This window comes from Microtus oregoni, unplaced genomic scaffold, assembly GCF_018167655.1.
Source record: "Microtus oregoni isolate MIOR12 unplaced genomic scaffold, Mior012 000018F_ref0000195, whole genome shotgun sequence".
Lineage (NCBI taxonomy): Eukaryota > Metazoa > Chordata > Mammalia > Rodentia > Cricetidae > Microtus > Microtus oregoni.
This window is the reverse complement of record NW_024543077.1, coordinates 14,455,001-14,468,226: the sequence shown is the minus strand read 5'-3', so window position 1 is coordinate 14,468,226 and position 13,226 is coordinate 14,455,001. Positions and strand designations below refer to the sequence as shown.

Below are 13,226 nucleotides of genomic sequence, written 5' to 3'. Positions count from 1 at the left end.
TTTCTACCAAATTAAGCTTTCCCCAAGCCATGGTCAATCCAGTGGGAATGACGGGGTTCTCAAAGACAATCAGGGGTGCGAGCGGAATGTAACTAGTCATGCCCAGCATGCTTCTCCCTTTTCATTACGGAGTCAGAGGTAATGGCAAGATGAGATTTTTTTTTATCTGGAAATCATTGCCTTGTCAGGAGCGCCTCAGAGGTGCCAGGCTCTCTGGGGAGCGGAATTCTGGAAGTTATAGGAGCAATGGGGCAGCATGCAGCAGTCCTCCAGCAAAGACAGGCGAGGAGAGGCCTGTCCTACTCAAGGACCCTGGGAGGCACTTGTGCCCCACTCACGCTCCTGGCTTAGTCAAGAGTCCTGCAGTGTGCCTTCACAAGCGTTTGCCACAGCCTGCCCGGCACTCACAGCATCATTGCTGGAGCCCAACCACGCTACGTGCTCCAGAAGCAAGGCCAGCTCTGGACGTCTGGGCTCCTCTCCAGCTTGGACACCATTGTTAGGGAGAGGGAAACTGTCTGGCAGGCAGACTTGGAGAGGAAGTGAAACCTAATTGCTGGCTATTCCGGGAGCAGGTGGGGCTGTGCCAGTGGAGGGGAATCTCCTCTTTCTACAGCACAGCAGCCGAAGTGTGTCTCTGTGCAGAATTTGGTTTTTTTTTTTTTTTTGTTTCATTATGTTCGAAGTGTTAGGAACCCAACAAACATTCTAGTTCAATGCGATATCTTGGTTACTGGGATGCTGCCCTCGAAATGAGAGAGAAGCTGAAACGGGACACGTACAGGTTTTCGGTGTTACTGTTCCAGCACACACCACTGACTCTGCAGAGCCTGCGTTTTAAGTTGGCCTGCATTATTTGCATCGACATAGAGATACTGTAAAATCAGCGTGAATGCATGCAGTTGTGAGAAGACAATCATGAGAATCGAAGGGAACCCGAGCCTTTTTCTCTCCCCCAGGGCTTCACATTTGGGAAAGCTGGCGAGATTCTCACCACAAGACTGCGGTCCATGGCCTTCAAAGCGATGCTGCGGCAGGTGAGGGCATGGGACATGGTACCCAGTGTTTAGATTTAAGACTCTGCCTGCTTTGTTTGGCATTCCAATGGTCATATACCCCCTCTGAGACTTCCATACCAGGAATGACGAGGGTCCTGGTGACCTAGTCTTGAACTAGCCAGTGACATCTCAGGAGCTTCATGGGAGCAGGCTTTTCAAGACAGACAGTTGTCTGTCTCCGTGCGGATACTCTATTTCCAGTACCTGTATCTGTTTCCTGGATTTTGCACAGACACTGGCCAGTCTTTGGAGACTGTAAGGTGTCTTTGTACAAAGGAGAAAGTAGTTGGTAGCACCCACGTTCATGTGGTACAGTTGGCCTTCTACCGAGGCTTTCCTAAATGCTAGAAGTTGAGCTATTGTTTTGCCTTGAGCTCTGTTTCCACGCTGATTTCACTTGTTAATTCATTAAAATGTGACTTATTATGTAAGTTCTCGTTCTGGGGTAGGGTGTGTGGGAAATATGAAGACACATGTTTCTCCTTTAAAGAAAGAGGAAGCCAATTGACTTAAATTGGTCGCATCTCTTTCCACACCAGGCACAAACAGGCATTATATTTTGAGCACATCTGAAGTGATGAGTTCTTTTGGGAACTTTTCAAACTCCTGCTGTTTGGGGCAAATAACCTTATATGACAGTAAAAAGATACTGCCAATAAATATTTATAAATTGTGTCAAATACAAGATACACTTTTAAAGTCCTTGTTTCGACAAAATAAAGCAGAAGTATAGCATTTAATTTCCCTGTTTACAATTTTTAAGTTCTACTATTTCCAGCTGAAAGTATCTGTTCAGTGGGAAAGAAGTTACCCTACAGGGCAGAGCTGTCCTTAGCTCAAGTTGTGACAACTTAGCAGCTGGAACAGCCGCAGGAGTCCAGCTTTGGGGCGGAGCTGGCAGATGAATCTGTTCCTTATCTCTGACTAGAGACCCCTTCCTATCATGGGAGGCAGTCAGGACCTGTGGCCTAGAGCGTATGCAGTGGGGTGCTCAGAGTGGCTGTTTCTTCTCACTGGAGCCCGGAGAGATGGTTTTTTCTGCTGGTTTTAGCTGCGGGCTAATTTAAAGGCGTGTTTAATTCCACAGGACATGAGCTGGTTTGACGATTACAGAAACAGCACCGGAGCCCTTTCTACGAGACTCGCCACGGATGCTGCGCAAGTCCAAGGAGTACGTAGGCTGCGCTCTGCCGGCCTTTCCTTGATAAAGCGAACCTGTTTGTTCCATCTCTTGAGATGCTTCCAGCCGGGGGTGTGGGGTTGTGAGGGTGTGGGATAGCTCACTGGTGGACAGATTGCCCGCAGTGTACAAGGCCCTAAAAACATTTTTCAAAAGATACTTTCAGTTGGAAATAGTAGAGCATTTCGTTGAAACTATCATGAACAGCAAGGGGAAAGTTTAGACTTCAGGGTGGCATGATCTGCTGGCGTCAGAGACCCCAGGTTCCTTCTGTCTGTTTGGTGAGTCGCCTCCTCGGCATTGACTTCATCAGGCTGATCTCTTGGTTGGCAACCAATAGCAATTAGAATTAGAAGCTTCTGTGTTTCCCATCTAAGGAAAGGACATACATCTGTGCCTCATCTTTCAAATGAAAACCCCTTCCAGAACTAGTTACAGCTCATAAGTTACGCTCAAGCCTGAGGCAATTTCTGTCTCAAAAGAAAATTGTTCTCTGGCCAGCTTCCCTACTCTGTGAAGTTCCCTCATTCCACAGTAAGAGAGAAGGGAAAGGGTGAACCAGGGAGATGACAGCATTGCCCATGACAGTGGTCCTGGCTTTCTGAGATGACAGCATTGCCCATGACAGTGGTCCTGGCTTTCTGAATTGTGCAAATGACTAATTCAAACACAGTATGGTTTATGGTTAATGGTCTCATGTATTATGGTTTCTAGAAGAGTATAAATTTCTGTCTGCTAACTGAACCAAATTTTTATTTATATTACTGAGATTTAGGTTCCCCTTTGAAAAGATGTGTGTGTGTGTGTGTGTGTGTGTGTGTGTGTGCGAGAGAGAGAGAGAGAGAGAGGGAGAGAGAGAGAGAGAGAGAGAGATCTCACAGTTTATCCATACAGTAGGTGATTCACGGGCTGAAGGGATGAGAGTGAAGCCTGTTGGCCCAAGCGTGGGTTTACTGAGTAATGAAACCCTTCACGTTGAGTAGGCAGCCGAAGGCAGGAACCCATGGTTTGGAACTTCACCCAGCTGCCTTACTCTTCTTCTCTTAAAGGCCACGGGAACCAGGTTGGCTTTAATTGCACAGAACACAGCCAACCTTGGAACCGGAATTATCATATCATTTATCTACGGGTGGCAGTTGACACTTTTGCTGTTATCGGTTGTCCCGTTCGTTGCTGTCTCGGGAGTTGTGGAAATGAAAATGTTGGCTGGAAATGCCAAGAGAGATAAGAAAGAACTGGAAGCCGCTGGAAAGGTGAGTTAAGTGGGTTCCAGCTAGCACGTGCTGCTTGTGGACATGCCTTGCTTGAACTGGCACCTTTACTGTTTCCATACAACCTGTGCAAAGTGTTTACCGAATCGGTAATGCCTAAAACTCAAAGATGGGATGGATCGTGCAAAACTTCCAGCTTCCAGGCAGAACTTGCTATAAAGATCTTCCAAATTTGCCCAGATGCACCTCATCTTAACTGTATATCCTGAAGTCACTGATAGAACAAAAGTCACTATTTTATAGATAAGAGCTTAGCTTTACCTTCGGTCCGATTGCTTCAGCAGCTGTCAGCAGTCCCAAGCCACTGTGACACCGTGATGCTTTAAATCTCAAAATCTGCCCTGTGTAACCTTTGGCTATCAAAAGAAACCTGTAGGCTTTTCTCAGGGCTACAGAGTCTAATTATTCTCTGTAGCCCTGACTAGTCTTTTACCATGGTGTTTTCAATAAGAGTTGCTTCTGTTTCTAGGGGGAAAAAGAGTTTAAGGCATAGTATAGACTTGGATGAGTCACAAAGAGCCTGTTGCCTACACTCGCCCCAACACCACTGTTATTTTTATTGTTAAACTTAGCAGCCACCAGGTGGCAGTAATTCCTTATTTTGTGGTTCTAATGTGTAGTGGCAATAGAGATTGTGTGACAACCGTACTACATATAGGAACTTATTCTTACTATCATCACGGTCGTCCTGTGAGGCAGATGATAATGCCACCTCTCAAGTGTATGTGTGCACATGCATGCACACACGAGTGCCAAGTGTGCAAGACCATAGAAGCACATTGAGTGTGGTCATTTTTGCTCTCTACCTATTCCCTGATAGATGGTCCCAGCACTGTGCTTAGAGGAACTGGCCAGTGAACCCCCGGGGTTGGCCTGCTCTGCTCCCACACCCTGGGGTGACGGGCTTCTTCCGTGAATGCTGCATATTTGAACCGAGGCCTTGCGCTTTCAGAGCAAGAACTCAAACCTGCCGAGCCAGATCCTTCGTGTTTGCAAATGTAGGGATGTGGACAGGAAGCAAGTCCATGCCAGACTCTCACCACCTCAGTCTCTATAGGGTATCTAAGTGGGTCTGAATCCACACATAAACGTTTGATTTGTAATGCGTGCACATTCAAAATGGTAAGGTGCAGATTGTGTCCAAGGACACATCTGTTCTCGTGGATGTAAACATCATTCTGTAGTGAAAACTTAGGGGGTAAAGCAGGTGGTTAGTACAAACCTCAGCATCACTCACAAGCATCACTTTGAATATCTTCATTACAACTATGTGTAGTGTGTGTGTGTGTGTGTGTGTGTGTGTGTGTGTGTGGTGGGGGGAGTCAGTGTCTCCACCTGACATGGAGACAGACTTTGAAGTTAAGTGACTGCCTCTAAGTGGCTGGCGTAAAATGGTAAGATTAAAGCCAGTTGTGGTGGCCTGTGCTTGTACGCTCATCACTCAAGAGTTAGAGGCAAGAGAATCGCCACTAGTTCAAGGCCATGCTGGAACACATCACAAAATAAACAGAGCAAACAACAGCAGCCAAAACCCCCGAGACTGGGGCTGTAGTGGGGCGTGTTTCCACTAGATAGGTTCTCTCCCTGAGATCCACCCCCTCCTCCTGCCACTCCATGGGTTAGTGGTCCCCAGCTTCAGTCAGAACTCTTGTCGTTTGTACATGACCTTACCCTGGAACCAGAGTCCCCTGGGAGCATGTGTGTTGTAGGTCCTGGACTTTGTCCCTGCGTGTTCCCAGTTGTTGAACACACTCTTACGTTCTGACTTAGGTAATGGAGGGTACCATTTTCTTCACTCTGTGTGCCATAGCTGACTTCTGAAAACAAACAAATCAACTAACTAAATAAACAAACAAGCCAATAACAGTTGCTTTGCCCACGCCCCCGATCTTGGAGTTCGTCTTCATTCCTCAAGAGAAAGTTATCAGAATGAAAATAAAATTTCCTTAGGCAAATTACACAAATAAAAACATCTAGAATCTACCCAACATAGTAATCTTGACTCTATTCAGAGAGTTATTTTTTTTTTTTTTCTTTTTCGAGACAGGGTTTCTCTGTGGCTTTGGAGCCTACCCTGGAACTAGCTCTGTAGACCAGGCTGGTCTCGAACTCACAGAGATCCGCCTGCCTCTGCCTCCCGAGTGCTGGGATTAAAGGCGTGCACCACCATCGCCCGGCAGTTAATATTTTTATAACAATGAAAATTGCCGAAATTTTGGCAGAAGTAAGGCAGTAGAGTTGAATAATGTTGGAGACAGACTTAGACTTTCAGTTCTTAGTCTTGGCCTTCTGTTCAGACCTTATGATGCCGGGGAAAGCTTCTGGGTCCGGTGGTGAAGTGGGACTCCGGGCATGGTACCGCTCAGGCTTCTCTGTAACCTTCCTGGAGCTGCCATCCTGGGGACCAGATGAACGCTGGGAGGCACTAAAGCTGTTTTACTCTCCAACAGTTCAGTCACGGTTCAATGTTGTTTTCTCCATTAACTGTTGATTCACTGACAGAACTGGGGTTAGATGGAGTTTCTGGTGTGGTGTGGTGCGGTGCAGTGTGGTATGGTACTTCGAAGGCGGATGAAGGAGAATTGCTGCCAGTGTAAGACCAGTCTGCTCTCCATAAAGAGGCAGCCTGGTGCAGTACCATCCTGGGACTGGGATCAAAGGAGGGAGTGGGAGCCTAGATGATCTCCTTCCCATCTCCTGTTCTAAAGAAAGTGCTCATTTACTGGAGTATACATTTTTATTAATGGGTAAAATATATCATCAGTCCCATTTCAGTTTTCCAAGGAAAACTTAGAATATTTGTTGCTGTGCAGTTGGGGGAGGAAGGTAAAGTAAGATTATAGCCACAAATCATATGTACACTTGTAATGCGATCCTGTAAATATAATATTAATATATATGTACATCCTACTGATCAGCTCCACCAGCATGCCCTTTGTAATCCGAATAACGGATTCATATTGTGGATGTCTTGACTAGATCCCATATTCCGAGCTCAGAAGCCTGTAATATCAGAGCTAGACCACAAAGTTAACCCAGAAAATCAAGGGTTGATGGGAAATTTGTTTACAACCAGTTTCCCCTTGTGCAAATCTCAAAATAGACAGAGCAGCACAGCGCAGCTGGCTGACAGCAGACTTGGCATCAGGAGCCCTGCAGTTCTCACACCCTGAGTTAATTCTGAGGCTTCAGGCCCTGCACCTCTGTCACCTGTCAGAGCAGGAGTAACACTGCCCCAGAGTTGTCCTGAGGCTAAAGGAGATCGTGTCCTTCCACGTTGCAACGTTTTGGCTGCTTCTATTATCGGTTAGATTATTTATTATCTAAAGAGATAGACCTTTTCAGCCCAAGGTAACAAATATCTTTCCTTGCTTAACAATAGGAAGCTGAAATACAGATGTTAAAACTGATGAAACAAAACTGGAAAATGTAAGATCCTCATGTTGCTGGTATATCCAGGGAACATGCCTGTAGAACAGAAATGCAGATTCACTCGCTAATCACAGACAATGCCCAAAGGGTAGGCTACAAAAATTGAAAAACAAAATCGCAAACCTTTTGGATGGCTTGGGTTAAAGTGGATTGACATAAAGGATATATGTCAAGTGCAGGCAGTAGGTCCACAGGCTGTGTTTGCTCTGAGTCTCTGTCTCTTAGGTCCACAGGCTGTGTTCTCTTTGTCTCTGTTTCCGACGTCCACAGACTGTGTTCTGTCTGAGTCTCTGTCTCTTAGGTCCACAGACTGTGTTCTCTCTGTCTCTGTATCTGAGATCCACAGACTGTGTTCTCTCTGTCTCTGTATCTGAGATCCACAGACTGTGTTCTCTCTGTGTCTCTGTCTCTTAGGTCCACAGACTGTATTCTCTCTCTGTCTCTGTCTCTTAGGTCCACAGACTGTGTTCTCTCTGTGTCTCTGTCTCTTAGGTCCACAGGCTGTGTTCTCTCTGTGTCTCTGTGTCTAAGGTCAACAGACTGTGTTCTCTCTGTGTCTCTATCTCTTAGGTCCACAGACTGTTCTCTTTGTCTCTGTGTCTAAGGTCCACAGGCTGTGTTCTTAATAAGTGTCCCTGCATATCTGTTTCATTCCTCAAACATCTACATTCAGATCTGTTCCCTAAGTGATGACTACCCCTCTGAATCCACAGGGCCTCACAACAGGTACTTGCCTCCACCTCCAGGAAACCGAGTCTAATTAACCAGGATCAGGCTTGTTTTCTTCATTTAAACAGCAGCTTAGAACAGGGCCATATTATTTCAAGTTTCAAGCAGGAGTCTCCTTCCTGCTTTTGGGTAAACAGCTTGTCTAAGAAGCGGTGTGTCCAGGTAAAAATGACCATCATTTCCAGTGGACCCCTAGAAACCATTGCTTAATTGTGCCTTCTAGACTCTACCCTATGAAGAAAGCGAGGTCACTAAAGGCTGTGATTGAACTCATTCTGGCCCTCAGCCGTATGCCTCCATGAGCATCCAGAGACTTAGCTGCTCCGGTGTACACAACCCCAAGGCTAATTTCGTTAGAAACCTGGACTTAAAGAATGTATTTTGCCTTTGCTTTTATTTGAAGAAATCTAAGATCATTGACTTGACCCTTAGAGTACATCTGACAGAGATTTTTCATTTCAGAAATAAAAGTACAATTTCTAATTGAGGTCTTTCTGTTACAGATCGCAACAGAGGCCATAGAAAACATTCGAACTGTTGTATCCTTGACCCAGGAAAGAAAATTTGAATCAATGTATGTTGAAAAATTGCATGGACCTTACAGGTAATAAGCTTGATTGCTGCATCCCTACTGCATTCCTAGACTGGGCTGCTGTCCCCTGAAAGCGTTAGAAATCTCTGCACTCAACAGTAATCACCTCTTCTGATAATTATCTCATCAAATGTCACGACTCAATTTTCTTTGCTCTCGTGAACATAGTAAGGGTTAGGTCTCCTCTAAGGGCCAAGAGGTACCGGGGGCTACAGAAAACTTTGTCACTGTGGTGTAGCTCAGCTGGGTGGCTCAGGATGAGCATGCTCTGAGGAAGTTGTTCAAACCTATCTTTTCTTGAGTATACAGGCTGCTTTAAGAATGAGTTCTATTGGCTTTATTCCAGAGGACAGTGTCTCCCTTGTCTTCTAAATATGGACCAGTTCCAGGCTGTTCTGAAGAAAAAGACATGAAGCCCCTTTCATGGTTTAGAGTTGGCTCATTTGAAATCTCCCTGTGTTCTGTTTTCTACTTGTCTGGTTTTGTAAACAAACCACCTTCACTCTGACAAAATTAACATGATGTATAGACTGGAACAGCAGTAGATACAGCCTTTCTTTTCTCTTTCTTTCCCTTCTTCCCTCCTTCTCTCTCTCCCTTTCTCCCTCCCTTCCTCCCATCTTCCCTCCCTTTCTCCCTCCCTCCCTCCCTTCCTTCCTTCCACCCATCTTCCCTTCTTTCCTCTCTTTCTTTCTTACAGGATTTTACTATGTAGCCTAGGCTAACCTACAATTTGTTATACAATCTAGGCTAACCTTGAGCTCGTGATCCTTCTGCCCAGCTTACCACATGTTGGAAAGCATGTACCACCATACCTGCCTTAAGGAATCAGTAGTTTTGAACACTTGAATATCTGAGCAAGGATCCTCAACATGTTCCGGTTCGTCCATTGTGTGTACTTCCATGATGCTAAAGAATACACAGCTACCATTTCTCTTTGATATTTAATGTGTATGTGCACCATTACCCCATTATCTTATGGTGTAGTTTTAACTTCAAAGAATAAAAAGCTGAAAAAAATTATTAATTTGATCAAAACTTAATTATGTGGCCATAATGTTAAGTGTAACATTGTAATTACAGTATTCAAGTTAATGCCCAAATAAACATAACACCATGGTCACAGTACACAAGCAACGCCTCCCAAATCAACAATACAATGAATCTCCTTGACCAAATAATTCCTGGTTTAAGAGTAAGAAATTACTGGGGCTGGATTCAGAAATCTTACAAAGTGTAGCAACAATTCTAATTAGAAACAGTATAGAATAACTTATTTATGGGGCTGGCAGGATCTAGCTTGGAGAGTTTGGGATGTATAGCTATACAAATGTCAATTATCCACCTTTTGTGAAACTGAAATAAGTTTGACATGTGACTACAGCTTGTTGTGTGTACAGAACCCATGATAAGAATATATCAACAAGCTGGGCGATGGTGCTGCACACCTTTAATCCTAGCACTCGGGAGGCAGAGGCAGGTGGATCTCTGTGTGTTCAAGGCCAGCCTGGTCTACAGAGGGAATTTCAGGAGAATCTTCAAAGCTACAGAGAAACCCTGTCTCGAAAAAAAAAAAAGAATATGTAAACAAATTATATACAGATGATCACAATGCTATTTATAACATTGGTATCTGTGGTACTTTTGACATAATTATTACATAATACAGTTTAATATCTGAATTATTAACCAATGTACCATAGCAGCTATAATGTAAAAACCACCATGTGCTAGACACTATGGTAGGTAGTCATGTCGTTTAGTGCATTTAGTTCTCAAAACCACAGACGATTCATTGTGTAAGTCAGAAATACTTTCGTTTACCTACTTAACCGAATACCCTAGAAAACAGGCATTTAGCCCAGACTGGACAGGCTAAGCTGTGCTTTTAGCTAGACAGAGGGTAAGAGAAGCAGGATAACGGCTACGAGTATCAATTGTGAACAAATGCATTTGCTTTTCAGGAATTCAGTGCGGAAGGCACACATCTATGGCATCACGTTCAGCATCTCACAAGCATTTATGTATTTTTCTTACGCTGCCTGTTTCCGGTTTGGCGCTTACCTCATTGTGAACGGGCACATGCGTTTCAAGGATGTCATTCTGTGAGTAGCTTGAAAAGAGCAAGGTGACTTCTCCGGCCCCGTCGTAGGGCATCTGCCACTAGGCGTATGCACAGGTGTGGCTCGGGAAAAACAACTCTCCGGAGATGAGATCAAGGAGTTAGCCTCCTATAGCTGTCACCCTGGCAGGCACAGAAATCTGATCTTGTCACTACACCCAGCAGACTTTCATCATATGAGTGCTCGAAAATTCACGAAGCCTTGTGAAGTTGATTGCAAAGCACGAGGCGGGTTGTGTATGTGAGCCACTTTGGGATGGAATGTAACAGAGGAAGTTGTATGAGTGTGACTAGTGTAACTAGAAAGTCGTTGAAGCTCATAGGCTCAAAACAGAGTTAGGTTAAGTAGCTTGCTACTTTTCTGTAACCAACACATGGCCTTGACCATGCAATGGGGATCTCAGACAAAAGTCCAGCAAACCGGCTCTTTCCCCTAAGTAGGCGAGAGGCAGCTATCAAGTGTCTGTCTTCTATATGTGGTCACCCAGGGTTGCCTGCGTCTTTGTTTATTATAGGGGTTGCCCTTTGTCTGGCATCTGTTTGGATGCTTTTGTTGAGAAACCACTTGATAAAGATGCATAGGTTTATTTCTAGGGTGTCTGTTGTATCTCTTGGTTTACGAGTCTGTCTTTATGTCAACACAATGCTGACCTGGTTGCTGTGGCTCTGAAGTTTGTACCAAAACCAAGTATGGTGCTGTCTCTAGCTTTATTCCTTTTGCTCAGTTGTATTCTATTTTTATGTGCATAGTTCTATATGATTTTAAAGACTTTTTATAGTTCTGTGAATAATGTCATTAGTATTTTGGCGGCTACTGACTGCAATAAATCTATAGATTGCTTTGGGTGATATAATCCTTAAACAACATACAAGAATTTTCCTTTTCTTGTTTTTTTTTTTTTCAATTTCCAAAATCAGCATTTTTGTTACAGTGGATTTCCATTCTTGGTCAAGTCTATTCCAGAGCTATTCATTTACTTATTTTTGTAACTATTGAAAGTGAGATAGGTTTGTAGTTTCTTGTCTCTCGTTTTACTTATGTGGGCCTTCTGTTTTTTTCTTCTGTCTAATCTAGTTCAAGAGTTTTTCATATTTTCTTGAAGGACCAACTCGTTGTGTTTATCATTTGTACTGATTTTGTTTCCTGTTTATTGTTTTCTGATCTTCTAATGTTTGCTTTGTTTTGTGCATGCTTTTCTTTCTTATTTACTTTACTAGTATTGTGTAGTGTGTGTGTGTGTGTGTGTGTGTGTGTGTGTATGAGAGAGAGAGAAAAGGAGGGGGAGAGGAGAGAAAGAGGAGAAACAGAAGGTGAAGATGTATTTGGCTCAGCACATGTGTGAAGGTCAGAAGATAGTCTTTGGAAGTCTGTCCCCTTTTTCAGGCTTGTGGGGAATTCGAGTTTTTTCCCACTGAGCCATGCCCTAGGTCCTTATTCTTGCTTCTCTAAGCCCTGGGATGCATTTTTAGGTTGTCTATTTGAAACCTTTCCTCTTTTGACGTTGGCACTGACAGTTTCTTCCCAGTGTTAGTTTTCTGCAACCCTCAAGTTGTAGTAGGCTGTGCCTACACTTGCCTCTGTTTGGGGGGCTTGTTTTTATCCTTTCTGACTCTGTTAGTAGCCTACTGTTCATTTACAAGCCTTTGTTCCGTCTCCAGGCATTTATAAATACCCTAAAATGTCTTCCATTGTTGGCATCTCCTTTAGCTCCTTTGTGACCAGAAAAGATATGAGATCTTAATTATTTCTAATATAGACTGGTATATTTTAGAGCGAGCTCTGCAAACTCCTTAGAATGTATACTCTATTAGATGAAATAGTCTGTAAATGTATGTCTAAAAACTTGTTTGCTTTGGTGACTCTTGTCACCCGTGATGCAGGATTGTCCAAACCTCAAACTGGAAGGCAGTAGTCTCGTCATTCAATCTGCCACTCTTTGAGCCCCTTGGTCCTGGGGGTTTCAGCCTCCTTCAGTCTTAAAAAGGGCACAGCCGGCAACTAAAATGAGCTGAGATGACAGATAAGATTCAGTCATGAGCCACTTCAGGAAAGTGAAAACCTCTGGAAGGTCGCATTAGCTCAGAGCCAGAGCCCTGCTGCTGGAAGGCGAACAGACAAAACAGCCCGAGACAGTGGGTCTTGCCTCCCTTCTAGACTTTGTCGTTGCTACTGGAATCTCACAGAAATGTGTGTGGGCTTTGGGACACGACAGTTGAAGGACAGACACGCAAATATTCGTTAAAAGTTTGTCTTTGGCCTTTGAATGCCACGGAGCTAATTCTGACACCTCCCCTTCCATCCAGGGTGTTTTCAGCAATTGTGTTTGGCGCAGTGGCCCTAGGACACGCCAGCTCCTTTGCTCCAGACTATGCAAAAGCCAAGCTATCTGCTGCACACTTATTCAGCCTGTTTGAAAGACAGCCTCTGATTGACAGCTACAGTGGAGAAGGGCTGTGGCCTGTAAGTTCCTCTGGCCAGATGGCAGAGCTTTGTCCTAAGGCTTTCTTTCTGCTAGATCACAATGACGTCATCTGCATCGGTGGGATATTTATGCTGCCAGTATCTCATCAACTTTTTGGCACTTTAAAATTTTAACACAAACTTTACAAAAAAAATGAAGATAAATAAATGCACATTAATAAGAAAAATGAAGATATCTGAAACAAAATATTGTTGACAAGAGCTTAGTCTGTTCTGCAGGAAGGTCTACGCATCTATTTCAGTCAGGGCGCTGTAGTTTGCAATTTCGCTTTAGACACTGTTGCTGCTTTCTGAAGCTCTTGGCTCAGTGTTTACTTTACATGAATCAGAAGCTGTGCTTTGGTAGCCCGACTTTTAGTA

The 13,226-nt window shown here is 44.1% G+C and overlaps 1 protein-coding gene across 1 annotated transcript in view; it reads left to right on the top strand.

Annotated features, from left to right (window-relative positions):
* LOC121458911 (phosphatidylcholine translocator ABCB4) overlaps positions 1-13,226 on the top strand; it is a 53,351-nt gene that overhangs the window by 32,497 nt on the left and 7,628 nt on the right. Inside the window, exons 19-24 of the mRNA XM_041668298.1 lie at positions 960-1,037; positions 2,146-2,229; positions 3,288-3,491; positions 8,174-8,274; positions 10,227-10,367; positions 12,689-12,845. Coding sequence (XP_041524232.1) covers positions 960-1,037; positions 2,146-2,229; positions 3,288-3,491; positions 8,174-8,274; positions 10,227-10,367; positions 12,689-12,845 — 765 coding nt within the window. The remainder of the gene's footprint in view (positions 1-959; positions 1,038-2,145; positions 2,230-3,287; positions 3,492-8,173; positions 8,275-10,226; positions 10,368-12,688; positions 12,846-13,226) is intronic.